General features: G+C 39.1%; 1 protein-coding gene across 1 annotated transcript; it reads right to left on the bottom strand.

Annotated features, from left to right (window-relative positions):
• Positions 1-5,342: 5,342 nt before the first annotated feature.
• Positions 5,343-10,757, bottom strand: LOC133854070 (uncharacterized). The gene is made up of 5 exons (XM_062290099.1): positions 10,002-10,757; positions 7,398-9,780; positions 6,526-6,586; positions 6,207-6,430; positions 5,343-5,592 (listed from the first exon to the last, which is right to left on the bottom strand). The coding sequence occupies exons 1-5, from the start codon at positions 10,114-10,116 to the stop codon at positions 5,535-5,537; spliced, it is 2,841 nt and encodes a 946-aa protein (XP_062146083.1). The 5' UTR covers positions 10,117-10,757; the 3' UTR covers positions 5,343-5,534.
• Between the last annotated feature and the right edge of the window lie 8,757 nt (positions 10,758-19,514).

Genomic DNA, 19,514 nt, shown 5'->3' with positions numbered 1-19,514 from the left:
TTCTTTATTGCCATTCTCATTTCTTCTTCTTCCTCCACTCGTTTCCAACGCCACCTATGCTTAAGAACAACAAAATCCACTGAGGACAATTGTTTGGAGCAGTCAAATGATGCTTCAGCAGTCAAATGCTTCATGCTCCCGCTGCCACGTACCAAGCTCAAAATAGAGCACAGTGTGCTCGTCACGTGTAGCAACGCCAACTTCACCAGTTCCAACAAGAATATCTTCACGTGTAGCCGCCTCATCCTCTTCTTTGTTCAAGTCCACGTTGCAAGTACTCGATGATTTCTTGGCCTTAGTAAGCTCCATGTTGAACTCATTGTGTTCTTCCTCATCCAGTGCACGGTATGCAAGTACCAATGCCCTCAACCCAGCATCAACATACTCATTAATGTGCTCCTTAGTCTGCTCTTCAAATTCCCTTCCATTCTTTGCAAGTCTTTCAAACATGACATTGTCAGCACCTTTGCAAAGTAATAATAGCTTTCCCTCTTCGTTTCTTACAATCACAGACATCCGCTTTCTTGAGCTACTAAACTCCAGGATATTCAATAGTTTACAAGATCCTTCAAGTTTCCTGCCATAGATGGGATCAAATTCATGCAGTGAGATGATTGTTTGAGTCCTCTCATAAAACTCAAAGCCCATTTCTCTTACTGCAATCACAGGATATTCATTGAGTCCTTCATCCAATTCACAAACTGCATTGATAACAATATTATAAGAGGCCAAATCCACTTCTATTGACACCCTTTGAGGTAGTCCCCAGAAAAGCTCATCAACAATATCAAAATTCATGGCGTTCACACAAGCCGTCAAAAGGGCATTGAAAGACTTTGTTGTACACTCATAATTCAGCTCAGGCATTTCTTCGAACACCTTATAGGCATGGTCAAGAATGCCCCTTTTTTCAGAGACAGAGATAAGACAGGGTGCAATCCCCTCGGTGGAGATGTCCAGGTACAACTCTTGTGCTAGCCCACATCCCAACCTATCTCCAATACTCATGAAAAGCAAGAATTCCATTACTTCATTCAACTTGCCAAAACCTTCCAAAAATGTTGCTACCAGCAAAAAAGCTCGCATGATCAATTCTTCGTTATAAGCATGACCAACCCTGAACAACTCTTCTTGGCCAACTTTAGTAAAATTGAATTTATAATCATCAAATGGCCGAAGGACCTGGTTGACCCGAAACTCAATGGGTTGTTTCTTCAGATGGTGTCCTTTGTGTAGCTGTCCAACAAATCCATAGATATGTGCTTTGGCCACTTCCTCTTCAACCTCCGCATCCCCTTCTTGGACCACTTGTTTCCAACGCCATTTGTGCTTCCAGACCACCAATTCCCCTTCATCCGACCTTTCATCAAACAAGTGCTGTTCATTATTATCACAAGCAACCCAATTTGGAAGCTGCTTCTCCACAAGGGATTCTGAATTGTGTGGTTGAGGACTTTCATCAAACGGTTGGTAGGTATTTGCAACCAGATTTGTTGGTTGAATCTGCGTGTATTTTGCTTCGCCGTTTCTTTGCTCTGCTACTCCTGCCTTAACTTGATCAAGGCTCTCTATCTTTTCCAAAACAGAATTTATTGTTGGAATTTGAAATTTCTGATCTAGTGCAGATTCTGAAATTTCTGGAATAATTTTTGTGTATTCTATATCTTCAATTGGATCTGGTACAGATTTTGGAGTGATTGTTTGTGTGGCTGCGTCTTCGTCCTTTTCTTCATCTTCGTTCTTGAAGTTGTTGTGTTCTTCTACCTTCTCAGGAACCGAATATCTTGTGTGAAGAATCCGAACAAATTCATCCCAAGTAGTCACACGTTTGCTCCATCGTATGTCCTGGAACCACTGCATCTTTCGGTGGAAAGGGAAACGCGATACTCATCCGGAGTGCGGTGGTATGCAAAGTACTCTTCGGCAAGACAGCACCACTCCTCCAGACCATCACTATCAAGTTGAGGAATTTTGGAGCTCTGGCACGCTGTGAACTCCATTGCTGATTTTGTGCTCTCATTTCAGCTAGCAGATTGGCGATTTCTTGATACCTCCGTTGCTGCTCGGCTTCTTGAAACTTCCGCTCGGCTTCTTGCTTCTTCCGCTCATGCTCTGGAACTCCAGAGACCACTAGATAAAATCCAGCAAATCCATCGTGCCATCCACAGAGTCCATTGGCAAAGTATACCTGTGTCGATCGGATCGGTTGCATCGCAGAAAAGAAAATTTCAAGATCAAAACAAAATCAGAACAATTTTCCCCATAGATCTAGGGCTTTGATACCAATTGTAACAATCAAATTGACTGTTTAGGTGTTTAATGAGAATTATAGAAGAAAATGGAAAGAGAGATGAATGGAAGATCAAAGGAAATGTAAATCTGTATTGCAATAGCAGAATTCGAGATCGCTACTCTCCATATTCTTGGCACTTCAAGGGGCCAAGGAACCTCCAAACAATCCAAAGGATTACAATCAATTTCGATGCCTCCCTTCTCATCTTAGCTTCCCTTTTATAGTCTAACCCAATACCCCCTAACCGAAGCTAACTCTATCCAAACAGAGTTAACGGAAATGAACTAACAGAATCAATAGAAGTCTTAACGGTAATACTAGAATTACTGAAATGGATGGCTAACTAAAAGAGCACATGCTGCATGACGCATGGCCTTGTGTAGTTGCCAAGTCACTTTCTCAAGTCCACTTGCCCTTCCACATGTCAACAGTAACGAGCTCCAGTTGGTAGACTGTTACAACTTCGTCGTCCAAAACATCTATTACTAGGAGCAAACAATAGATATCACCGACCTAGACAACTGCTTTTTCTGATGTCGTGTAGATCTAAAGACTGAAGGGATTTGATGTAGTGAGGCTCAGAGAGCTTTGTGTTGTCGAGTAGTGTTGGCTGAAGTAAAGTGAAAGGAAAAGAATGCCTAAAACTAAGGTATAAAGGGTACTTTAGTAATTTTATATTTTATTATTTATATATATACCCGGTTTCCCGATTATAACCGGGTACATTAAAATGCTAAAATCGGTAACCAGCTCCGAGTAGCCAGTTACCGGTTATTTTCAATTGGGTACCAAACCGGTTTCCCGGTTATCGGTCGGATTTACACCCCTAGGAAAAATTGCCAGAGTTTTGCGGTGGTGGCAGACGGTGGCCGGAGATAAGCGGTAGTGGAGGCTAGCTGTGGCTGCTAGTGACAGTGCCTGACCTAAAGAAACAGCTAGGTTGTGATGGCCTTGGGCCCATGTACTGGAGTCCATGAACCTAGTGGACCATGTTGAAGTTGGGCCCATGAATGGGCTGACCCGGCTAGCTTGCACGGTTGAGCCGGGTTGAACCCGATCTTGTATACAGTTGGCCTGCTCGGCTGAACCGAGTCTAAACCGCTGGATCGAGTTGACAGTGGTGGGACAGATGGACGGGCTGGGGACCGGTTCGATAATGGGCTTGATAGGCATGGACTGGGTTAGACCAATGTAAAACCTGATTTTGAACCGCGATTTACAGATTGACCTGGTTGGTCTATTCGGCTTAACCAAGTCGATAATTGGGTCGGGCTGACCTTTTTAGCTGAGGCCGTGAGTGAATATTGGATCGGTTTGGGTTGAGAAACCAAGTGGATCAAACCGGACTAAAACCAACTAGTTCGAGTTTGGGCCAAATTTGTTGGCCTAGCTGAATCGAGTCTAACCCGCTAGATTGGGTTTAGGGCGCATGCAACAGACACGCAAGACATACAGAAGGCGCGTGAGGACGCGTTAAGAACCTTCTGGACGCACGTGGAGTCTTGGATGGCAGAGATCAAGGTCGGGTTGGAATTGCCAATGTCAAATTTGCCGATTGGCACAAACAGAGAGGTGATTGACTGAATTCGGCGGCACGTGGATGATTGGGCAAAACGAGTGGGCAATGCATGGCTACTCCGATGAGGCTGGGCTCGGTAGTTTTTGGACTGTGCAGCTCCTGATCTTTTTCACGGAGGGAATTGGCCTTGGTTGAAGGCACGTGGCAACATGGGTAGAATGTTTAGGAGGCGCGTACAACTGTCATCGATGGCGAATTTTCTCCAGATCATAAGATTTGTACCTTGCAGACCTGATTCTAAGATTATTTTTCCAAATAGAGTTGCAATGAAGGCGTGGAAGAGACTGACAACAATTTTAGAGGCATGAGATGGTGTGTAGATGACTAGAATTATGAGGTCGTAGAGCACACGAAGGATGCCTGAAAACGTCAAAGATGTTTATTGAAGGCCACAAGAAAGTGGCTCTAATACCATGTTAAATATATTGGAGAAATATATGAAAGAGAGAGAGCAGAAGATAAAGAGATGAAGTATATAATGGACTATATTGTATTGAAGTAGTATATATGAATATTACATAGGTCTCTATTTATAAAGAGACAATGAGTAGTAAGCAAAAAAACCCTAAACTACATAAGGTATGAAATAAACCCTAATAAAAAAGACAATAAACATAGAGAATAATATAATATTCTTAACTAATCTGAAATACATTATTCTTGATCAGGCATGAAGGGTATAGTTTTGATGGGCTGAGAAGATTATGTATTGGCATTATGCTCCTAAATGTAAGATTATTGGATGGTTGAAGCATATTTAGCAAGCACATAATAATAAGCTCAAAGAGCAAGTCATTTGTAAATGGAAGGGGTTGCGATTCTTATTTGTATGTCACGTTCGAGTCGTGTCGAGATATAAATATAAAACTATATAGATCAATTCTAACTTGATCCATTTAATTAAACAGGCATATCCCTTAACCCTAACCCGCTAACTTTGTGTTGAGTTTGTACTAAGTTCGCAGGTCGTATAAAAAGTTGTCAATCCTTGTGTCGTGTGTCAAATTTAGATTGTATTGAGACATGAATATAAGACTATATAAGTTAACTCTAACATAACCCATTTAATTAAACGTGTTAAATTCCTCGACCCTAATCCGTTAATTTTGTGTTGAACTCATATTGAGTTTACGGGTCATGTAAAAAATTACCGGGCCTAATAAAAAGTTGAGGCCTAACAAAAAGTTGTGGCGTAATCTATAACTTGAAATGATACTTAAGAACTGTCAGGTGCCTAGTTTTGGGGCTAACCAACTACAAAGAAACAAAGATACCACTTGAGCAATTCTCCTCTCAAGTAAAAGGATGACAGACCCAGAAACATTCCAGTGGAAGCCACTTGCTGAATGCTTGACATGAAAAATCAAATACCTTCTGCTGAATGCTCAACAAGGATTCAGTTACAGCAGCTCGATGGACCTGACAATATGCTGGGTCTATTTAGCTTGTCCAAAAATTGATCCATATGGATGAACATGAACATAGGTAATTTTGTGAAAATTTGAATTGTTACAAATGATTTTCGCCTTACATCTTCCATTAGAACACAGCACCTAAGGATATGATACATAGCAACACTATAAGGGGTGATTGTCCCTCAATTTCATTCAAAGAAATCTGAAGTACCCTCAAATTAATAAGGTCATCAAATCAGACAAAATCTCAAATCACAAGCCTTTTGGGAACTTTCATGCCGAATCCATGTCTTGCCTTCAGGACTCTGTTAAAAAAAAAAAAAAAAAAAATACCCACGGTCAATGCACATGATAAAAAGAAAAAAGCAACTTATCTCATATATATATATATATATATAAAAGGAAGAAAGAAAGAAAAGAAAAGAAGACACACTACACACACAAAAACACTAGGTGCTTTCTAAGGTACATTTGTCTAACAAATCACATTCTATGGAATTGATAGCAATGAATTTAACAGGTACTGAAAAGGAAAATCATCATATATTAAGTGAAGTGGCTAGCTGGAAAGTAAAATGTAAGATTCACAAGTTCAAAAACACAGTCTGATATCTGCTTTCAGGCCTTCTACATGGTGGGATATCAAAACATACTTAGCCAGTGTCCTTTTTTCTTTTTTTGAGTCCATCGGATAGCTTTCAGGTGTTGGAAAGAAGTAATGGTTAGTATAAACGTCAGATAATCAAGACAAATGATTATGATATCATGAATTGTGTTAATGAACAAACCCCACATTTTTTTTGGAGAATGGAATTTGAAGCTGAAGAGTGTTGTTCTCTATTCTCAGAACCTAGTTTTAGCATAGTCTCAGGACTTAAGCATGCATCTATGCCAATTGTAATTGAGCAGCAGGACTTACGTAGGGGCAAGTTTGCCCAGGCTTTTTAGTTCTTTGCCAGAGTCGTCATCTACAACGCTCCCAGAAATCTCAACAGTATAAAATTTATCTCTAGTAGTTGGTAGTCCTCTGCTGGCAAGTAGGTCCAGATCTTTCTCATTAAGCTCTCTCCCATTAACATACACACCTGTATTTCCATCAGCACAATTTGTTGGCATGGGATGTTTGAATTCTTCAATACATGGCTGCAAAACAACAGATATTTTATCTATAAATTCATAACATTAAATTCTGTCACCAAAGAAAAGAACTTTTTAAATTAAGAATTACTAGGACTCACAGGAATTATGCCAAGGCAAGGTTGGCCCATCACACCCCAGAATCCAGCTCGGAAATCATACCTGGTGAAGACAGATGAAAGAAAATAACAAAAAAAAAAAAAAACATTAAAAAGTTTTAAGTGTTTCAGCTAAATGAAAAGTGGATAATGTCGCAGATATAAACTATGACATGAATAAAGTGCATTTAATCAAAGATTTTTGCTCCACCAAAGGATCTTGAAGCCTTCAGGTCATTATATACCAAGACTGCCAATTATATTCCTAAATTCTCCAACAACCATGATAGGAACACAAAATAGTGCACACTATAACAGTGCTTATTGAAGCAATGGTTACTGTGGTCATAAGGTCCTGAAAAATAATAAATCACACAAAATAAGACCTAGTTGAGCCAATACTCAGAGGCATAGATTAACCACTGACTTGATGATAAGCATGGCTTTCCATAAAGTGCTAGGGATTTTGGGCCGAGCTATCCCAGGGATACAACTGAGCTTAGGTTCAAACTTTCTCTTGTCTAGCAAGAACAAGAGAGAAGACAAGTCTCTTCACTCCAAATGCTAAGTATGTATAGAGACAGACATATATGGCCTTCATTTGTAAATGCTGTCAACTATGAAAGAGATATGAGAAGCATTCAATAACTTCATAACGTTTAGCATCACTTTGTCATTGGGTTGGAGTTCACTAATGGATAGTAACTAAATATTCATTTATAATATAACTCTTGAATTTGAATTAGCCAACAATGCTTGCACTTTTGTGTCATCTACATGGCACCATTCACATATGTGCTTTCAGCCAAGATATGCATGTTTTAGAAGATATATAAAGCACCAAACACCTGATTGAGATCAGAATTTAGACCTACCAATAATCTCCTGGCTGAATTGCCCCAGCTAGTTTTTCAGCCTTCTTAACCAAACGGTCTGGTATAGGTTGCCCATTAACTAAAACATTAGGTCTTTCATTTTCCAGATTTTGAGCAGACCTTGAGAATTCTCTAAGGCTCTTCTTGATGAAACCCACAAAGAATGATTCAATACCCTTGTCAATCTTGGGTTGATCCTTTTCCTCGCTTACCTCCACAGAGTCATGAGATAAACTTGTATTAAGATAATCATTGTATGAAACTTCCGACTCAGTTGCCACTGGCGCATCTTTGAAAGAATTTTGTCGAGAAGTGATCCTACTAAGAACCACCTTGTCTTGGTCCATGCGTTTACTGTTGTTTCCCTGCCCATATTTGACCACTGCATGATCAGAAGGACAATAAGAATGACCATGCAAAGGTGAACCTGAAAGTGTTGGAGACAAGTCATTTCTTAAGGGCTGCTCAGCAGAGCGAGAATCATCTCCCTGGACAATCACAGTATCTGGGCTCTCCTCCTCAGAGGAAGAAATGGAAGATGAAGTGAGGCCATGTCTTTTCTCAGATTCACTTAAGTTCAACCTCCAGTCTTCTGACTGCAAATAGTCTCTATTATCTTTCAAATCAGACTTATAACCAGAATTATCAAAATCATCAGAGCGGGAGTTGATGTTGCCAGCATTCGAACAACCATGAGAACTTGGAGGGCTTTCATTAGATACCTCTTCAGAACCGTCATCAGCCTCCGCAGATAATGGCTTGATTTCTTCAGGAACAGATATAATTAGCTTCTTATTCAAAATTTCAAGCAAGATTATAGTTGAACAGCCACCACATCGCAGTTTCTGCCGATTCTTCTCCATCATTTTAAGCTTTTTAGGCAGTTTCAGCAACTCAAAGCAATTATAGCAAGTTATGAATGGGGCACCACCTGCTATAGGATGGCAAGGCCGTATAGTCCCACGGGCTGCCACCACTCTTCTTGGACAAACCTGACCAAGACCATCGATGTCTGAGTCAAGGTCACCTGGCCATCTTGTGTACATCCGTGGATCCCGAGAGGTCAACTGAGGAGGATTGGCAACTTGAGGATTATAACATTGTGGCCCAAGATTGTCACGAAGGTAGAAATTGGAATTGATAGGGTCCTTCTGAAGCCTTCTATTGCTAAACACAGTGGGTGGCACTCTTGGGGGAACTTGCCAATCCTGGTCGAGGCAGCGTACACAAGAGCATGTGGGCTGATGATGAAATGTTTCAGCTTGATATGAAGCCAAGGGATCTTGATTGAATTCCATGTACCGCCCTTGCAAGTATTCATGAGGTGGTCGTTGTGGATATTGACTGGATGGTTGATGGAGAGGCCTCTTTGTCATTTGTGGCCGATAAGGATCCTCATATGCAGGAAACTCATTCATGACATGCCTTGGAGGAGGATAGAAGTTCGGCATATCCATGTTTTGGCGATTCATAAAAGGAATAGTTTCACGAGTATGATTGAAATAAGGGGGCCTAGGAACATGCTTATCCAGGCCAGAAGGCTGCATAGAAACATTATATATATCCCGGCCACCATAAGGATCAGGTGGAGTCCTATCAACAGGGACGGTTGGTTTATTTTCCACATCACAAGATCTGCTAAGTTGATCCTTCAACTCATCCAACTTCCTGAGGAGTTCAGCTCGATTCTGCTCTAAATGTTCAACTCTGTCAGTCCCATCCAGCTCATCACCATGCTTCATCCGCTCGCCATAGCCATAAAACGATTCTGGCTTGTAATTTGAGGGTCCCTCATCAGGATAAGCAAAAGTTGGATATCCCCTCTGATCAGCAGCTGTCCTGGAGTTTCTGTAAAATCCCCCAAACCCATCTCTTTCCACACCCCACTGCTCCATATTTGCCACCGATCTCAAGGACCCTGCCGAATTCCTTAACCGGGCCAAGTGTTCTCTAGTACTCAAATTAGCAAACTCAGACCTATTCATGTTAATATCATGATCATCTCCACCAACCCAAAAGTCATCCGGACGTTCGGACAGTCCCGTATATCTATCAAGAAACCCAATTTCTTTCTCTGTGGCACTGTGTTCAAGCCTTAAGACCTTAACCTCTTCCCTAACATTTCTATCATTATTTATCAAAGCCTCTTTATTCTTTGCTTTTGATAAAGAATTACCAATCGAATTAACTGTTTGTTCTCCAAATACTCCCTCTTTCCTCCTGTTCACTTCAATCCCATCGCTCTCCCTCTCAGTCTCAGAAGAACTACCTAAACTACCACCCCCTTTCTCTGAAAAACTCTCCAATATATCAGAACCGCTTCTACCCCTCGTCTCATCAGATTTCTCCAAAACCCCAGCATTCCCCAGCGCTTTCTTCTTCGCTGTACCATTAAAATAACAATTCAACCTTCCAAAATCACCAAAACAATCTTATAATTGCTTTTGCAATCGTAAAAAAGTAAAAAGAAACACCACAAAGAAGGAAACTTCAACATGTCTGTTTTAAATTTCCAACCCTTTTTTTATCTAACTGTGATTTTCTCAGCAACCAAACAGAAACCCTCAGACAAAGAAAAAAGAAAGAGAAGAAAAGAAAGCGTACCTCGGAGAACAGCACCACAACCACCACACTTGTAAACAGAGAAGTCAGCGGGCTCTTGTAAGAGGTTTTCACACTTGGGGCAGCGAACCAACCGAACTTTGGACCCCTCAGCCATTAACTAAGCATCAGAATCGAAGACCCAGAACTAGAACACCAACCAAAGTTATCAAAACGCTCAAAATAAGCCAACCAACCTCGAAACCCAAAAACCCTCTTCATTGGAAACCTCAAAAAAACTTACAAAACCACAACAAGTTCTACTTCAACACCATCATATTTTCACAAAGAAAATCTGCGAAATACCCAGATAAGTATACACAGAGAAATAGAGACAAAAAGTGAAATTACATAAACGACATTGTGTACAACTACTTTGGGCTTCGCGGGTGGCTTTCAAAACAGATCAAAACTTCCACTTTTCCCTTTCACAAGCAAACAACAAATACTCAAACAAAATTCTTTCTTTTTTCAATTTCCCGAGAGAGAGGGAGAGAGAGTTACGGTTCCCAAGAAAAGGGTAAGTTTGGAGGGAAGGAACAAAGTTGACCCGTTTCAGAGTTTGGCTGTTCTGGAAAAGTACTAGTATTGTGTAGTTTGAGCAAGCTGGTTTTGGAGAAAGCAAAAGCAATGGAATGAATGGATAGCATTTCCAATCGTTCAGGAAGAAATCAACGGTTATATTACGCTTTAAATTACTGAACTCGGCCTCAAATTACACGAAATCATTTAAAGAATACATATAAAAAACATATACATTTTTCCACACAAATCAATAATTGAAATTCAAAAAATTTCTTCCAATCAAAAAATAAATAAAATCCGCCTATTAGATATTGGTCGCATAGCTTTGTTTAAATTTGAGACACAAAAAGAAAAAACCTCTTCAAAACGTGTGGAGATGGTAATGGTGGATCCCGGACTTTTATTATACTACTGGTCAATTTTGCCGACACGATGGTGTAATCAGCCATTTGATAATTTCTTTTAAAAATAAAAGGAGACTTCGCTTCATTTTTTTTAATGAATTTCTATCGTATTTGTAATTATTTCTTTAAAATAATTTTATCTTTACTGTTAACGGAGGAGTATCAAAATTTTTAAGATATCTTTTAATTTTTTTTTTATAAGATTTAAACATTAGTCAGGATTTAACGAAATTTACAAAAATATTTATGTTAGAATCATTGAATTTTTCTTTAAAAAAAAAAAAATGATATTTAAGAAATTTTGATAAGATTTAACGGAACTTCATAACGGAGTGGTAAAAATGAAAAAAAAATAAAAAAATAAAAAATAAAAAATAGATACATTAAATTGAGAGTTTTTGAAGTTTAAGAAGATAATTGCAAAAGTTGTGACAATTCAGGAAAATTAATTGAAGTTTTTCCTAAAAAAGCTATTGTGTAGTGGTATAATAATTAAAAAAAAAATGATTTTTAGGATTACTCTTCGGAGTTATATACAAAAGCAGAATATAATTGGAATGAGTAGCATACTAGAAAAATTTAAATGTAAGAACACTCTAAGTCACTTTCTCTTTGATTATCCTAAATTTAGGGAACCAAATTATTTTTTATTTTCTTATCAAAATACATCACACAATAGCTTCAGTAAGCTTCTCTTATCTTTCCATATATCATTAAAATATTATTTATTTACAAAAATACAAGTTTCCTATATACTATCACCATTTTTACAAAATTTCAACACAGTTCTCAATGAAAGGCAAAGAGATGAGAGATGAAAGTGAAATATTTTGTGTTAAAATAATGGCTAAGGGTGCGTTTAGGATTGCGATTTTATAGACAAAAAATGTGATTTTAAACCAAATTGTAGGAAAAAAAAATCATTTTGGAATTACGTTTTTAAAAAATTGCGATTTTAAAAACGCAGAAAACTGTTTTTTCAAATCGCAACAGAGGGGGTGCTTTTCTGAAAACGGAGAATTTTAAAGGTTAATCTGGGATTTTAAATGCCAAATTGCGATTCGTTAAACGTTTAACTGCTTTTAAAATATCACGTACTTTTTCAAATCCCACATTTTAAAATCGTTATTTATAAGTCGTACTTTTTGAAATTGCAAAACCAAACAAATCTTAAGAAAGCTAAAATACTATACAATGCATTTGATAGTACTGCAGCACACTCAATGTTTAAGGAATGTATAAAGTATCTGCTGCATGTGGTTTTTGGTGACTTTTTAAGATTTTTCTTATATTTAAAATAAAAAAAAAAAAAAAAAAAAAAGAAAGGACAGTTTATGAAAGCTGTAAGAGTGCATTTTTTTTATTTTTTTTTTGGTCTACTGTGAGAGTGCTAGGAGAGTAGGAATTTGGTTAATATTTTAAGACTTATTTAAAGGATGATGAGAATGAATCTTTATTCATCAAAAAAAGAAAAAAAAAAAAAAAAAAAAAAAAAAAAAAAAAAAAAAAAAAAAAAAAGAGAAATGAATCTTTATTTTTGTTGTTACCCTACCCATATAAAAAGTAAACAATAATAACCGGTAGGGGTGGTCAACGCCATTGATGATTGGACGGTCTTCAATCGAAATCCAATTAAAGTTTCACAATTCTCAGCACCAATAGGAAAAAAGCTTTTAACTGATTTATAATTTTATACGAAAAACCGTATTGGTTCGACGTCTTTTGACTTCCTCAACCGTATGACGTGAAAACGACATTTCAGAGTTAAGGCTGGGTCCTAACCTTTTCTTTTTCTTCTTCCAGTCTTTTTCTTTTGCTTTGATATTTAAATGATGGCTTACATTGTTGTTATAGAGCATTGTTTCTCTATGCGACAAATACAAATAAATTAAATTAAAAAGAAATGTTACGGGTACTCAAAATGTTACGAAGAAAAGCTTATCGAATGACATGGAGCCAACATTGTCGAGCCACTAGTACTAAAAAAAAATAAAAAATAAAATTAGAAGACGTTGTCTTGCGTGTTGACCGAAGGTGTCAAATCAATAAAGATTGATGTGATTTAAATTTTTAACGGTATATGATTATCTATATATATATAAAGTCATCTTGAAGCTTCCACCCACCCCCGTTTTATCTTTTCACTCATAAGATTGTGGATAGGAACGAACCAAAGGGAGTGAATGAAGGGAACCTCTGCGACCTTCATTGCTAAGAAGTGGAAGGGGTGGTAGTACCACTACCAAAAAAAAAAAAAAATTGCATTTTGCCACTTGCAGGTCGCCACGTGTACGGAGGCCATACACGTGGCAAACAGTTTGCCACGTGTAAATGGCCAAGTGTGCGAGGCGTGGTATATCCGGTTGTTGCGAATTGTACAATTTGCCACATGTACAGTAAATACACGTGGCATTTTTTAAAATTTTTTAAAATTTTAAAATTTTTTTTTGTTAATTTTTTTTTTTAATTTCTTATTTCCGCCCAAAAATATCACAAAATCTATTTTACCCAAAAATATCACAAAATAAAATTACACAAATCAATAATTAATAACCTGTTTGTTAACTACACAAATCAACACAACAATATCTACAAATTTGAATACCATATACTAATATACGTGTTTGTTAGTAACAAAAAATAATTACACAAAATATCTACAAATCTGAAGGGCGTCCCTACGGATCATGAGATACCGTCCCAGGCGTGTACTCGCCAACCGGCGATTGCTGCGCAATGGATAGTGTAGCAGGTGATGGTGTCCCGACAGGGGAGTGCTGGCTTAGCCATCGTCCAATAGGCGACAACGGAATAATCGTTGTCGCATTACCTGCAAGTAATAAAAACAATTAAAGGATATAAAATTATATGCAAATTTTAACAAGTAATGAAAACAAATTAAAAATAATTTTATCGTATACACAATATGAATCATACATGCAGATGCATTACTAACAGACGACATACTACCTACGTTTGTAGGTAAAGACTGCTGAGCACCATGGCATACATGTGACGATCCCATAGAGGTCATGAAGGCCTTGAATTGTCGCATGCACTGCTCCAAGGCGTCATTATTCTCTCTCTCAGCTCGTAGCATCGTCTCCATTTCCGCCATCCTCCGAGCATGTATGGTCCAATCCCGAGATGTGCCCTCAGATGATTCCCCTTGTGAGCGAGCCCTGTATGAGAAACATGTCCCACGAACAGGAGTAACGTTCGGCCCAACCTGCCGAACCCTCCCCGCGTACTCAAGCCTCCCAACCACCTGTTCGTTTGGTGCCCAACGCACCGTGTCTTCTGAGACGCTCTGCGTGGCGGCAGGATCACTGGATAAACCCTGCGTCATCCTCTCCTGTGAACAAAGTCAACATAAAATACACATATATTGAATACATACTTTATCACACGCATAACTAAGAAATATTAGTAAAATAAATCAGTAGCATACGCATAGGACCCGTGTACGTTCATTCATAAGTGCCGTCCTTCCTTGTGTGCGTCTTTACGAACGACTCGGCGTGAGTGAGGGGCGTGCCAGATGCAGATGCCTGTCGCCATCCAGTTTAAATATATAGCAAACAGTAATATTCATTTAATGTAAAAAAAAAAAAAAAAAAAAACAATTAGGCACAAATATGAAAAATATATACATATATTTGTTCATACCTCATTGTAATTAAATCTGGCATAACTTTTAGATCCCAGACAATGAGGGATGTCATTCTGCTCCCGCATCCGCTTCATCCTTTCACAGGTCACCTACGCATTGAACATTTCATAAAATTGTAACCATTGACACATTTAAAGTAGTAATAAAATTAAATAAACTGTTATTAAAAATACACAACATTATAGTAATACAATCAAAGACCTACATACCCTTTTTTTGCTCAGTGCACCAATCGCTCAGCAGGTACTCCACATCTGCTGTGTCATACTTCTCAAAAACTTTCTCCGGTACTCTCGCATGTATAATCCCGGGCGTGTCACCGTCTCGAATAGCTAGCTTGGTTCTAAACTTTGACTTCCACGAGCGGTGCTTACGACCAATATCAGCCCACGCTTCGTGTTGTGCCTTGCGCTCGTCTACGGATACAGGTAGACAAAACTCCTCATGCACATTCAATCTAAGCATTAATTTTATAAGTTCAACAAAAACTTAATATTAAGTTTAATTTAAATAAATAAATAAATTAGTTTCATAAACATACCATCAGCGTGTCCCACATAGCCCTCTTAATCTGCTTATCTACCTTCGCCCATTTGTCCCGCATATGTATGTGGGACCCGCTCCTGATAAGCATGCCCGTAGCACGCCTAAAATGATTGCAAGCTCGTCCTGCGAGTTGTGTTACTGCAACACAATCTTCTTCTCCCTCAGGAGCACCCAATTCCTCTCCGGGTCCTTAATCACCTCATAATAGATGCTCCCGTCTGGATTGTACCCTAATCAAAAAATATAAAACATTTAATTGTTAAACAGTAAAAAAACAAAATTATATTAATATTCATATTTTAATTCAATTTATATTTTTTTTCAAACTTAATATTAATTATTGGTAACATAATATAAGTTTCAATGATGTATAAATATGTACTTACCCATCAACCGAATTTGGTCAGTCTGTATGCGCTGGGTCGTCTGCATGCTCCTCGCCAACCCCTTCTGCCGATGGAGGCTGCTGATCGTCATCTGAAAGTATATCCTAGGAGCCAAATGATCGGGATCTAACATCGCAACGTCCCCCTCATGGGGCATCTGGCTCTCCCCCAAATTTGGCACCTGACTCTCACCAGAAAGCGGCACCTGGCTCCCCCCAAAAAGCGGCACTTGGCTCTCCACATAAACTAGCACCTGGCTCTCCCTCAGCGCTGGGCCCTGGCTCTCTACCGGTGCCGGCATCTGTCTCAACCCCGTAGTCGGCATTTTCATCTCCCCCGGCTATGACAGCGGGAACTTGTCATCTTGTGTCTCACTATCAGTTCCGCAAGGCGTAGGTCCAGTAAATGGGTACTGATAGTAAACTGAATTAGCCCAATGTGGGCTGCTCGCATCATGACCCTCTCGCACCCACCATCGAGTCACATGACTCGGTGAGGTGATCCCCATCTGCGAGAATGTCGGCGGCACCGAATATGAAGAACCAGAATATCCAGCTGTGCTGGTCTGCCCATGATTTGACATGGTCACACCCACCGTACCCGGCAGAAATGGTTTATAAGCGGCATCTGGGTGGTGTGGCCACGCCGCAGTATATAGTGGCGCCGGAGCTGTGGGCGTGGTTGTGGGGGGCATGGGTAGGCGTGGTGCCCGATGTGCACAAGGAGGGGGTCTCTAGTCCATCGATACTTGCGAACAAATATAGACAAATTCATTAAAATTTGTATTTTATATATTACTAATGAACATGCAAATTATACAATGAGATTTATAGTAAATTATACAATGATCGTATTTATTATTTACTATATGTTACAAATTAAAAAAGTATATTGAGTTTAAGCGAATTGTACCAACAATGAATATAGCAATCATTGTATAACGGGAGCTTCAATCGAATCAATGTCAGGCCTGTCGTGCTCGGATTCATTATTCATATCATGTAGGTCAGCAGTGGCTAATACGAGAGGTACGCACTCGTGATAGGTTGTACCTGCATCATTACTCCCTTTTCCCTGACCAACGTCGTACACGTTGCGCGGTTTAGTCCTCACGGCACAAACCTAATTTGGGTTCCTTCCATCTTCGACGTAAAATACTAGGTGTACATGAGATGTAAGCACGTAAGGCTCATCAGTAATCAGTTCTCCCCTGTGGACCAGGTGATTGAAGTTGACAAACACTAGGCCATAATCGTCTATTCTAAATCCTCTGTCCATCGTGGGGTCCGCCCAATTGCACTTAAATAGGACGTACATAGTCCTGTCATAGTACTCGACCTCAACTATATCGGTTAACTGCCCGTAGTACGTTTCACCTTCAACAGTTGGCACACATACGCCGCTGTTCTGAGTCTTCCTTCCCACATCATGGGCAAGCGTACGGAACAGTTTTCCATTTGCCACGTACTTGTTATACTTTACTACTATCTCCTTTAGCCCTCTACAACGCATAACCAATTTGTGGCCCAATTCCTCCCTACGTTGATCATCCAGGCATAACCAGTTTGAACGTAGCTACTGAAATTTTCTGGCAACTAGCTAGTCACCTGAGTACAAGTTTAAATAAATTAACACACTATACTCGACACTAGACGACACTTTGACGTCACTAAGGTTCGTCTTGCTAGCCTATTGAGAATGGATTCACGAGGTAAGCTTAGCGATATTGCCCGAATAATAGTTAAACCATTAAATAGGCAATAGCATATTTTTATTATTTGAAATAAGACTCAATAAAGGCAAATGTCATAAGAAATATTTTCTATTAGAGTCATATAATTTGATAAATTCAGGTATCACAAAATTATACACTATTCAAAATAATTTATTAAAAGCTCTGTAATTTTTAAGCATTTTGCAAGAACTTTCGAAACACTTGAATTAAAACTGTTTTTGTTTCTCTGTGGAACATATTTTAAATAACTAAAATTTAGTAGGATTATAGAAACATGGCAGGGGAAGACTTATTACGGTTAGGAGAGGAGAAAATGAAAATTTAAGACAATCCAACAGCAAGGCAGCAAGAGGGGAAAGCAAATAAACAATGGGTTAAAATAGCTATCTCTTGTGACTATACCAAAAGGAAGACAAGGTCAATTAGAGAAAAGGTGGGCAAAAAGGGCTCCACCTACGTATTGAAAAAAAAAAAAAAAAATCTAGGGAATGAACAAAAAGATGACAAGGCACACATTGAGGCTTAAGAAAAGACGAAAGAACAAAGTAAACGGTGTAAACCATTAGTTTATTGCTATGCTGACAGAGAGAGGAAAACTGAAACAAAGTAGAATAAACAAATGAGTCAATCCAACTTTAACAGACAAAAGAGAAAAGAACAGTAAGCAAGGAAATCACGTAAAACATATATGCTACAGTTTTAACAAAAAGTTAAAGAAAGAGATAAGAGACAAGAATGATACCTTGTCTGCAGAGGACCGAAAATTTGTGCAAGGGACAGAGATGTGTGAATAAAAACAGAGAGGGGGGAAAAAGGTGTCGACAGGTTTATTTATATGGGTAGGGTTTTGTTCTTTTTGAGAGTGGAAGTCGGCTATTAGTCTTGGGTTTGCTATTCTGATTGGCAAGAACAAATCGTTGTTGATGCCGCTGATGCTGATGAGCCTTTTGCCGTGGGGCCTGATGCCGATGAGCCTTTTGCCGTGGAGCCTGGTACTGGGGAGCCTGATGCTAGGCCAGAGGCCTAGTGCCGAATGTAGCTTGTCTAGGCAACTCTTTCTTGACATGTGATCTCTGAGCTTTAAGAATGGAGCACTAGGGTCTGATGTGACCACTTAAACCACAATGGTGGCTTATAGAAGGCTGTCTAATAGCAAAGAGCTTCTGAATGGCCTCTGTAGTAGTCGGAATATCTCCACCAATAACGTCCTTTTATCCCAGACGATGGTTGGAGGCTCGGGGACTCTGGGTTTGACAACAACAATCCTATAAATAGAGGGGATATCAGAGGAAGAAGCTACATACCCGAGTTCGGTCTTGTCTGTTGGGCACTTTTGGATTGACAGCATATGGGTTAGCTTCTTATCGGTGACCCTCTCCAATTGTAGTTGTGTCTCTAGTGGCTTCTCGTCTAGATCTTATATCTTGAGCAGCAACAAACTCTTCTCAGTCTGTAAACTGTTTAGTTCATAGATGTGCTGCTTACGAGTCTCCCTCAACTTCTCGAACTCTACATAAAGGATTTTATAGGCCTCTTTGAGTTCTTCCCCATCTTCATCATTGTGCTCAGAGTAGTAAGAATCATCCTCGTCTTCATGTGGAGCCACAAAGGCTAGAAATTGATCTTGAGCAGGAGTTTCTTCTTCTTCGGACTCATTTTGGGTCTTTCTTCTCAACTTCTTCAGGTTCAAATTCTCTGGGGACCTTCTTCAGTCTTTCAGAGAATTTATTCTTGAATTTATCATTCTTCATTAATCTCCCGAAATTTTTGGCCAGCATTACCACTGCATCTTCTTTATTCTCTAAGTCCTCCTCATATAAGACTTTGGCTTTCTTCTTAGATGCATTGAGGGCAATAGTCTTCACCTTCTTGACTGGATGTAGGAAAAGCTCATAGGTTTGAAGAGATCCCACTAACTCTTCAATCTTCATCTCTTCTAAATCTTTGCTTTCTTCTTCAATGGTAGTCACCTTGATTCTGAAACCCTCAGGTAAAGATCTTAAAATTTTTCGGATGAGCTTCTCATCCAAAGCAGACTTCCCAAGACTCACCATCGAGTTTCTTAGGTCGCTCATCTTAGAGATAAAACTCTCCAAATGTCTCATCTTCAAGCATCTTAATTTCTTCAAATCTATAAATCAACATTTGAAGTTTGACAGATTTAACAAGTTTTGTGCCTTCATATGTTGTTTATAAGATTTGCCATGCTTCTAGAGCAGTTCCACAGTTTGAAATTTTTGTACATTC

Source organism: Alnus glutinosa, chromosome 13 (assembly GCF_958979055.1).
Source record: "Alnus glutinosa chromosome 13, dhAlnGlut1.1, whole genome shotgun sequence".
Classification (NCBI taxonomy): Eukaryota; Viridiplantae; Streptophyta; class Magnoliopsida; order Fagales; family Betulaceae; genus Alnus; species Alnus glutinosa.
Note: the sequence above shows the minus strand (reverse complement) of the source record. Positions and strands in the feature narration are given on the sequence as shown.

What these genes read in the sequence shown, in the direction of transcription:
- LOC133854070 (XM_062290099.1), bottom strand. Translation starts at nt 10,116, where the DNA reads ATGGCTGAGGGGTCCAAAGTTCGGTTGGTTCGCTGCCCCAAGTGTGAA. An exon ending in TTGTGGTGCTGTTCTCCGAG is followed by an intron (nt 9,781 to 10,001) that starts GTACGCTTTCTT and finishes TTAATGGTACAG; the next exon opens with CGAAGAAGAAAGCGCTGGGG. An exon ending in ATTCAGCCAGGAGATTATTG is followed by an intron (nt 6,587 to 7,397) that starts GTAGGTCTAAAT and finishes TGTCTTCACCAG; the next exon opens with GTATGATTTCCGAGCTGGAT.